We start from the raw sequence: 10,515 nt of genomic DNA, 5'->3' as shown, positions 1-10,515 counted from the left end.
ACCTGGTTTCTTCCTGATTCGTGTCCTTTCCCTGTTTCTCTTGGTCTGCATTCTTTTGCACTAGTAAACTTAGCCAATGAGTATAACTTGCTATTGAGTCTTTTGAGTCCTTTTAGTGAATTGGCAAACTTGAGGGTGACTTTGGGACCTATGGGGCATAAAAGACTTGTACAGTGCCTGACAAATAGTATATGCTCAATACATGCTAGCTACTGGTGTTTAAATTATTCCTGCTAGATGTTATATAGGATGACTGCACTTTACTACAATACAGGCTTGGGATTGAAGAGTTTGGTTGTTTTTCTCAACCATGCCTTTAGGAGAAAGTCAAGTCAACATCTCATCTTTGGGAAGTTAAAGATATAATTCCAAAGCACTTCCTCTGGCCTCCCACCCCTGCTGATCAGAGGCAGAGGGAGGAGGTGCCTTCTGGGAAAATGGGTACATAAGCAGACTTCTAACTGGGACCTTTTGAGAATGCATACCAAGGCCAGCTTTTTTTTTTTTATTTAACCATTTGGAAGAGTAAGAAAAAGAATTAAAAGCTTTGTTGAGAGTTATGAAGATCAGAACACTTGGACAGATGTAAAGCTCCAGATGTGGATGCCACATGTGGACAAGCCCATGACTCCCTAGGCAGCAGCCACAGGAGGCAATGGTGTTAGGTGTTTCCCCAACGCAGATAGAGCCAAGCACAAAGAGCCATTTCCACCAACCACAAAAAAAGAGACGGTCTTAAGCTGTTAAGACTGTATGTGAACATTGAAAAATAAACTTAATTGGGTTGGAACTTCAATTGAGGAATAATTCAAGGAAAGGAAAAGTCCATGTTATCCATCTTTGCAATTCCTTTCTAGGTTTATGTTTGAGTGTGTGTTTATGGTTCCCATATAAGTGACCAGATCTAAGTAAGATACATCAAAAGATATACCTTATGCCACTAAAACACAGTAATAATTACAACAACAATCATTTGCTGTTTCATGCTTTTAATGATTATATTTTAAAAACTGAATTGCCTCCAAGATAGATAGGGCTAAAGTCAATAGTGATCTTATGTGGATTTTCCTTCTATTGGTGTCTTATAGGATAGTGAGCATAAAGCAGTATGTTGGCATAAGTTTGCTTCTTCACTGTTTTGGATTTTATTTTTACTGAACCCTCAATTATCCTGGATACCTACAGGCAAAAGGTAATTGCGCCTTCTGTTACAAATAATGGTTATTTCCCTGTCACTGTCATCATCACTGTCACATGTCATCAAATCACTATCACTCACATAGTTACTCACATAGTATTCCTTGTCCATGGAAACTGTCTTACGACAGGACCTGGAATAAGACTTCACTTCTCTTGAAGATGGTGGGGTCTGAGCAATTTGCACCTTGGGCTCAGCGATATTACCTACCAAAGTCTCATCAGAAGTGTTGCAAACAAGGCATCTTTCCCCGTAGCGTGGACAGGTCTTGATTAATTGACGACTGCGTGGCATGACTGTTCTGTTCCTATTACCTCGTCTTTTGGGATGAGGATGTCTGGGTGGCTTGGGCAGTTTCTCTGGACTAGATGACTTGGGTGGAAATTTTTTATTTTGTGGAGAGGGAACACAAGGTGGCTTGGCTGGCCTGGCTGGATATTGTGGATTAGCTTGCCAAGGTGGCCTGACTGGCTTATGTGAATAGGGTGAACTGACTTGACTGGCTAGCTTATATTTCTTTTCTCGATTGGTTGACCTAGATGACATTTCTGACCTGAATACCTTTTCTGGACTTGATGGTCTAATTAACTTTTCTGCACTGGATGGTAAGGACGGCTTTTTTGGATTTGATGGCTTGATCAGTTTCTTTGTACTGGATGGTATGGATGACTTTTCTGGACTGGGTGTTCTGGTTAACTTTTCTGCACTGGATGGTAAGGACGGCTTTTTTGGATTTGATGGCTTGATCAGTTTCTCTGTACTGGATGGTATGGATGATTTTTCTGGACTGGGTGTTCTGATTAACTTTTCTGTGCTGGATGGTTTGGAAGACTTTTCTGTACTTGTCTGCCTGATTAATTTTTTTGTACTGGATAGTATGGGTGACTTTTTTGGTCTTGGTAGTCCATATAACTTGTCTACACTGGGTAACAGGGGTTGTTTTTCTGGACTGCATGGACTGCACAGACTTGTGGTCTTGGTTTCACTGAGTGATTTGGATGAATTGGCTACTTGCTCTTGATTCTTGGTCCTGAAAGTATAGAAAATTTGGAGTATGAAAATTTAAAACAAAAGTATTATCGCTATCATCAGAAAACATAGGATACTGTGTCAATTTAGTGCTTTGGCCTGTTTTTGGTTCTATTAGGTGGATGAAGACAGTAAGAATTGAAGTGCAGGGGAAGCAATGATTCTGGTTACAGATGTGCACTCATATTATGTGCTTTTCCTTTTTCTTAAGAACATTTTCCTGTTGCATCCATATTAGGGAACCACAAAAACTATATAGAATGATACAAAGTTGTTTCAAATCTATTACTCTGAGGGAGGAAGGAAGGGAGGGAGAAGGAGGGGAGGGAGAGAAAAAAAGAGAGAGAATGTGCATCTCATTTATTTCAAATTAAACTTAACATAATTAAACTTGACATAATTAAAGTATGTCACAAAATAACTTAAAAAGTAAAATGAGCTCTTTAGACCTGAGTCATTTTTTCTTATCATATTTACACTGTTATCTATCCCTACATACTTAGTTTCAAAATATTCCCCCCTAAAGCTAAAGGAAGAGGCCACTAGTATGACCTTTGAACCATCAGTCTTTGAATTGGGAAATTTCTAGGGAACCAGTAAGGACTGAGAATCATGAAAGCAACAACAGTGAGCAATTTTCAAGCTATTAAATCTCAAAATGAAGATTATACAAAAGGTTTTATTGTTTTTGGAATACAGAGACCCAACTCTTCCCTTCTCTCCCATGCCCCCCACCTCTTTATTCACTCTTCATTTTCTCTTATTTAGATACTCATGTCCTCTTTGCCTAGATTCAATTTTTAATTAATTTAATAGCCTGAGGTTCAGCTGGGCCCTAAATGGAAGGCAGCTTTCGCTCAAGTTGATAATATACTTGAGAATATTTAAGAGCTGATATCTTTTAAGTGAAAGGATTCAGCCACAAGGGGTTGGTGACTCTTTGGAAGCCTAAAGTTAACAATACATAACCACAATGACAATGAAACTTCCACTAAATGCATACACACACACACACACACACTTTGCTTCTTAATTTAAAGAAGAAAAACTTACATTCCTACTCCTTTGAGGGCATCTTCGCTCTTACAATTATAGCGGAGAAAACAAAAGCAGGTAAAGACAAAGGATATGATCATAAAACCAATTATGATAATGAAGAGATGTCTCCTAAAACTGTCCATTTTTGTCTCCATTGATTGAAGCTTAGCTCCTGTCAAAGAGATTGTTCATTTTTATAATGGTTTGCCACAATAGGTTGAAATAAGGTCTCTTCATAAAATGATTTTTTTTAAAAAAGCCTGGCCAGTGTTCCACTGTCATTTTCTTCCCTCTCTTCTGCCCCAGTCACAGTCTAGAAGAAGGAATCTTCGGCTAGTCTGTAGCATTATCTGAGTCACCCCTACAGCATGACTTGCTCACTCCATTACCTTGGTTGCTGAGTGTGTATGTATGCCATGCATTTGTGTGAGTGCAATTAAGTGTTAATTTCTGTGTGTGTGTGTGTGTGTGTGTGTCAATCTGTGTGATGAGAAAACATGGGCCAAGAACAAACCCTTGTTGAAAATCTATTTTAGATCCCATGCTAGATTCATTCACATAGTATTATCTAGTTTTGTGGTGATGGTGTAGGTGGATTGGCTAGGAAAGAGAAATGAAGAACTGTAAATTTGTACTCTCTATGCTCATATATTGCTTGAATTTTTCCACAGAAATAAAGTTATAAGCCACTATCCTAAAAATTCTTGCAGATCTACTCAAATTGACATAAAAAAAACAGCAGATTTCATTAACATATTTAGCTCATGGACTACTGTTTGAATTCTGTTACAGACTGAATCATGTCCCCCACGAAGGCATGTTTGAGTCCCCACCCCTGGTCCTGTGGGTGTGAATCTATTTGTAAATAGGATCTTTGATGATGTTACTAGTTGAGGTGCCCAAAAGGAATGAGGGTGGACTTTCATCTAACATGGCTGAAGTCCTTATAAGCAAAGGAGAAGATTGGACATGGAGAGGAAGCCACTGGATGTACCCAGAAGCTGCAAGTCCACGGGACCCAGAAGAGATAAGAGAAGGCACTGTCATGAGTATGGCCATATGCAGGAGAAGCTAAGAAACTCCGAAGACTACGATCAACCAGAAGAGACCGACTCTGGGAGGAAGCAAGCCTTCTGGCCTCTGAAACTGTGAGCCAAAAAATTCCTGTTGTTAAGCCAATTTATTGTATGGTATTTGATTTAGGAGCTAATAAACTAATATAAATGTAGATTATAATAGAAAATAGTTCATAAGTTTTAAGGTTAGGCACATACCTGTTGTAGAAGACACATTGGTTTGGTTTATATCGAAAAATATGTTTATCCAAATGGACAAAAGAAGGACGTAAATGAAGGGACTCATGTCCATGGCTTTGGTCAAATGTTTCTTCTAGCAAGCTAACTACTGTTATATGGTTCAGTGTGTTCTAGTGCTTTATGACATCATTATCATTTTGTGTCAGATTCTGAGAACATAATCTCACTATGGGGAAGCATAAGCATCTGTGTACAAAGGTCACCAAATGACTTATAATAATTTATTTTGCCTTTGTACCCAATATTCTATCAAATTCATGTAAAAATTGAGGCATTATTAAGTACAGAAGTATTTGGAGAAGGTAGGGAAAAATGAGATTACTCTAGAAATTAAAAAACTATTTTTCCTTGTTAAATGAGGTAAGGAGGCACTTTGCAGGCTTGTGCTAGTTCTTTTTTTAAAAGTGCAATCTTATTAGGATATATTCATATACCATATAATGCATCTGAGGAGCACAATCAGTGGCTCACAAATTTCATCACATAGTTGTACATACATCCCCAGGATCAATTTTAGAACATTTTCATTACTCCAGAAAAGAAATAAAATAAAAAAGAAAATGTAAATCCTCCCATAGCCCTAATCCCTCCCTATTATTAACCCCTAGAATTGGTGTGGTACATTTGATACTGTTGATGAAAGAATATTAAGATATTACTGTTAACTTTAGTCCATGGTTTGCAGTAGATACATTTTCCCCATATACCTCTCTATTATTGACTCCTTGAAACAGTATCATATATTTATTCTAGTTTGTGAAAGAACCTTTTAAATATTTTTCATATTTGTACAGTTAATCACAGTTCATCATCTACCACAAGATTTGCTGTGTTATGTATTCCCAGGTTTTAACCTCAGCCTTTCCTTCTGGTGACATACATGACTCTAAACTTCCCCTTTCCACCCTTGTGGTAGTTCTTAAGGGACAAAATTGTCCTGGAAAAATATGTCCTAACTCATATGAATTTTTCTGAATTAAATTAAGATTTTGAATAGTCCCTCCATCTGTAATTGAGTAGCCATTAGCCATTAGATTGAAACTCTGTTCAATCATTCGTTTGTTCAATAAATAATTATAGGACGTTCCTATATGCCAGACACACTATACTTAATGCTGAAGTTACAAAAAGGACTAAGAAAAAAAATCCCTGCACTCATGGAACTTATATTCAAGTAGGAGATACAAATAAATACAAGAGAGTGCAAAATGGACTATATTAAGACTAAGCACAGAGATTGGGGAGAGAATGATCATTCTACCAGTGGTAGGAAAAAGTGGACTAGAAGGGAGCTCAGTCTGTTGGTGGGGATGAGAGATAGGAAGAAGAAAAATGATGGTCACTGAAATTGAGGTACTGAGGATGGAGATAAGCTGATGAATTTGAGGAATATTGAGAGGGTTGAATTGACACGATTTGGTTCTTGATTGGTTGAAGAAGTGAAGGAAAGGGAAGAGTCAAGGATAACTTGGATTTCTGGCTTGGACAAATGAGTGGCTATTGTTCCCATTCACTGAGAATAGGAGAAGCTGTAGCTTTGAATGGAGTGGGGGTGGTAGAAGTTGATTAGTTCAATTTGGGGCATATCATACCCAAGTACTGATATCTGGGAGCCAATTAGATATATGGATTTGGAATTCAAAATGTACATTCAGGCTGTGAGTCATCAGCATTTAGAACAAGGGTTATTAATTCTTTTTGTGACGTTGGCAGTTTGGCGAAGCCTATGGATCCCTTCTAGGAATAATATTTTTAAATGCCTGAAATGAAACCTAGAGGATTACAAAGGAAGCCAATTATACTGAAATAGTTATCAAATACAAAAATTGTGATAAAGTGTTATACGTAATCATTGACTCATAATGAAATCTAGTGGTGGGTCTAATAACTACTATAAACTGAAATAGTGATATGCATAAACAATATTTTGAGATATCTGCAACAATGGTGATTTATGAAAATATCTGTGATTTCCATTAGTGACAAAAATATCTGTGATTTCTATTAGCGATTTCTATATCTATTAGTGACAGATACTGGTTATACTACTGTGGTTTGTGGCCTATATTTGTAATTGAGAGAAATACTAAATTTTCATAAGAGATTAATGAAAACAAAAATCTGTGTTTAGCCCTTCAAGTTTACAAGGCTCCTGAATTCCATTCATGTACCCAGGTCCGAAGCTCAAGATCATCGAAGCCTATAGGAATGGATATGATCAACCCAAGGAGAGAGGGTATAGAAGAAAGGGTGTCTGGGACCAAACCCCAAGGAACTCTGATATTTAGAGTTTGTCTAAAGGAGGTTTGTCCAGCAATGGAAATCAAGAACTGGTCAGGGAGTTAGGAGGAAAACCAGGAGAAGAGAGTTTTTCCGCAGTAATGATTTCCCTTAATAATAAAAACATTTCTATGGTAGTTGATATGTCCATTAGGTTAAAAAATTAATCATTGTAATGAATATTACTTGGAAAGTAGGCTGTTAATCAGGGCTGTTACATGACATATATTCAACTTGTGGTGGAATTTTTCCTGACAATCATCTTTAGTCAATACACAACTAATGGACCAGCGCATACTGTTCAAGTAGCTGTCTCATCTCAGGGCTCTGAAATCACTTAGGCCTAAAGAAGAACCCTGAAACCCTTTGCTTGGAACAAGTTCCTGTCTCCCTTTGTTTGATTTGTCCTCTGCCTGCTCCAGTTTCAGCATCACATGGGCACATAGACAGCCTGCATGTAGAAAAAGGAGCTGGCTCTTTCAATTTTGTGATAAGACATATGAATTATCAGTGTCATTCTCAACTGTTTATTGAAGGCCTCCTATGTGTCACTGGGGTTTCAATGGTAAAGACAATAGTGGGGAAGACAGACATTAAACAGAAACGAACTGGGACAGATGTATCAAATGTGCTAGGAGAGCCAAGAATAGCAGTTTCGAACTCCTCAAGAGGGTCAGGGAATGCTTCCCTGAGGAAGCAATACTGGGGCTCAGGTCTGAAAGATGAGTAAGAGTGAATTATGAGAAAAGGAAAAAGAAGAATGTGCTAGACAGATGAGACACATGTTCAAAGGCCCTGTGGTGGCAGAGAGAGTGGTGAGTTGGAGAAACTAGAAGGAAACAGGTGGAGTATAGAGAGGCAGTGGGTTGGGAGGGGGGCACGGGACAATAAGGCTACAGATATTCCAGCCTTGAGGCCAAGTTAAGAAATTTATACTTTCTTCTAAGAATAACGGAGAGCCATGGAAAAGTTTTTAGCTAAGGAGATACATAGTAAGATCCACATTTTAGAAAGACCTCCCTGGTTATGGGATGGGGAATAGATTGGAGGGGCACAAGTGGAAACAAAGTTGGAGGACCAAGTAGAAGTCTGTTAGAGAGGCCCAGGTGAGAGAGGATGGTGGCTTGGAGCAGGCTAGTGGTGATGAAGATGGAGAAAAATGGACAGCTTTGAGAAATACTTTGGTGGATATTATGATGGACAGAATGTGGGGCACATGGGAAAGAGAATCACCAAAGATGATTCGTTCATTTAGCAAAAGAGATGCTGAGTGGCCTTTTTTTTTGTGACGGGAAGCTCTGTATCAGGTGCTGAGGATGCAAATAGACATGGTCTCTGCCCTCAAAGAAGTTTGGATTCTAATGGAGGAGACAGACATGAAAATAACCAATCTCAAGGCAATGGGGGGAAGATGATGTCATGCATTCTGTAAAGTCATGCGGCACGGCTCTATGGGAACCCAGAAAAGGGGCATCTACTCCGACTTGGGGCTCTGAGGGAAAATGACTCTTGGGCGGAAATGGGTGTTTTGTTGTTTGTTTTTTTCAAATGGTAGGAATTGCCTGAACTCAACAAGGAGGGAAAGAGCTTTAATCACAGACAGAGAAATCAATATGTGCAAAGGTGCAGAGCTTTAAACAACAGCGTGGTTGAGGGAGCTTCATTTCCATATGACGAAAATGAAAAATGACAGGGGGAAAGAGTAGCTGGCAATGAAGCTGGAGAGGGTTAAGCAGAGGGCAGATTATGAAAGAGTTTATGTGCTAAGTGCCTTTCTTTAACTCTATTTCCTCATCTCTGAAATGACTAGAAAAGAAATGAAAGGACATTTCCTGGAATGGTGGGAGTCCTTGAAGTCGTGCATTTGGGGCCACTGGAATGGAACAAAATTAAATATTCTTTGGAAAATACAACTTGCTTTCACCCCGAAGCTCTAAATAATCCTGCTTCTCAAATATCTTATAACCATAACAAGATCAGAAAATGTTATTTTATTGCTTTTTGAATAAACTGATCTTAATTTGAGCGCTGCTTACAAAGCGAAAGAATTTGTCAACTCTTTTTAAAATCGCTTTTGTTCCCCCTTGTGATGGCAAGTTGATAGACAAGTACCTCAAGGCCAATATTTCAAAATTAGCTTCCAAATTCATCTGAACATTGACTTCATATTTACAATGGATGCAGAAACACTTTCCTTTTTTATGGCTTTAAAATTGATTTATACAATTTTGTAGGTTCGTGTAACTGATGTGTTAGAAATCATTCATTTCATTCCCAAATTCTGGGTAGAGTTTTGATTAAAATTGTGTGTAAGAGATGTACTTAAAAACCCATTTCGTGCTTCAGTTCAGGAATTGTTGTTTGTTATTTGTGGCCAGACTAGGGTGAGGCCAAGTGAGGCCATCCCCTCTGACACAAAATTTAAGGGGTGCCCCAAATTTAAATAATCAAGATAAATATAACATATATTTAACACAAAGCTTCCCATTTTTTAAAGTGTATACTTCAGTAGTATTCATTATATTCAGAATGTGATGATTTAAAAATCAGGGTCCATGCCCCCAAATTCCATCCTTATTCTTGACCACTTAAAACAGTAGGGTCCTTGGACTCAGCAGCGTGCTTTAAAACAGAGCAGTGTGCCCAAGATCACTGTCAGGGGTAGCCCTGTTCTAGAAATTTTGCCAAGTCACCTGCCCCAGGGCTCTGCTCCCAGGCTCCTGTTTGATGATTTTCTGTGAACAATGTCTGTTCCGGCTTCTCTCTCCTTGGCTCACCAGAGCTAAACCCTCGCCACTTTTCTAATTTCCTTTACCCCTTATCCGATTATTTTGCTCCCAGGACCTTGCAGAAACTGTTCCTGTCAGAATCGGTAGCACCCAAGCTCTTGCCAGCTCTCTCCCAGCGGGTTGCAGTTCTCTCTCTTCCAGGTGAGGGAGGAACAAAGGCTGTGGGGTTTCCGCCTCGTGGCTCTCTACTGCCCTCGTCTGGGCATCAATTGCCAGTGCAATTCTACCTCGGGCCTTTGAAGTTTGTGAGTTTATTTCCCAGCCCCTTTAAATCCCTTTTTTTTATTAGAGATATTGTGGGTTTACCGAACCATCATGCATAAAATACAGGATTCCTATATCTCTCCCCACCACCAACACTTGCATTGGTGAGAAAAATTTGTTACAATTGATGGTAGCACTTTCTTAGATTCTTTTAAGTAAATATATGTAAATATATATATATATATATATATATATATATAATATATATGGAAGTATTAAGTATTCAAGAACCATGATGAATGAAACTTGCTCTCAAATGTCTGGAAAAAGATAAGTTGGAATGATAAATGTCACAAAATATTAAGCAAAGTTTGTAAAGCTGTTTATCTGGGTAGGAGGTATATTAGAGTTGTCTGTACTGGTTTTGTTTTATTTTTACAATTATCCTGTAAACTTGAAATTATTTCAAAATAAAAAGTTAAGGGCGGGCCATGGTGGCTTAGCAGGCAGAGTTCTTGCCTGCCATGCCGGAGACCCAGGTTCGATTCCCGGTGCCTGCCCATGCAAAAAAAAAAAAGAAAAGAAAAAGTTAAAAAATAATGTAAATGCCATACGCAAACTGCAAGTAACATGGAGATATTACATACAGATTGCTGTTATA

The 10,515-nt window shown here is 38.5% G+C and overlaps 1 protein-coding gene across 1 annotated transcript; it reads right to left on the bottom strand.

Annotated features, from left to right (window-relative positions):
* Positions 1 to 981: 981 nt before the first annotated feature.
* Positions 982 to 4,682, bottom strand: CXHXorf66 (chromosome X CXorf66 homolog). Its single transcript, XM_077145013.1, has 3 exons — positions 4,540 to 4,682; positions 3,281 to 3,437; positions 982 to 2,228 (listed from the first exon to the last, which is right to left on the bottom strand). Exons 1-3 carry the CDS (start codon positions 4,631 to 4,633, stop codon positions 1,163 to 1,165), a joined length of 1,317 nt encoding a protein of 438 aa, XP_077001128.1. The 5' UTR covers positions 4,634 to 4,682; the 3' UTR covers positions 982 to 1,162.
* Between the last annotated feature and the right edge of the window lie 5,833 nt (positions 4,683 to 10,515).

The sequence above is a fragment of the Tamandua tetradactyla genome, chromosome X (assembly GCF_023851605.1).
Source record: "Tamandua tetradactyla isolate mTamTet1 chromosome X, mTamTet1.pri, whole genome shotgun sequence".
In the NCBI taxonomy this organism is placed as follows: domain Eukaryota; kingdom Metazoa; phylum Chordata; class Mammalia; order Pilosa; family Myrmecophagidae; genus Tamandua; species Tamandua tetradactyla.
The sequence above is the reverse complement of the archived record's forward strand: the minus strand, read 5'-3'. Positions and strand labels throughout refer to the sequence as shown.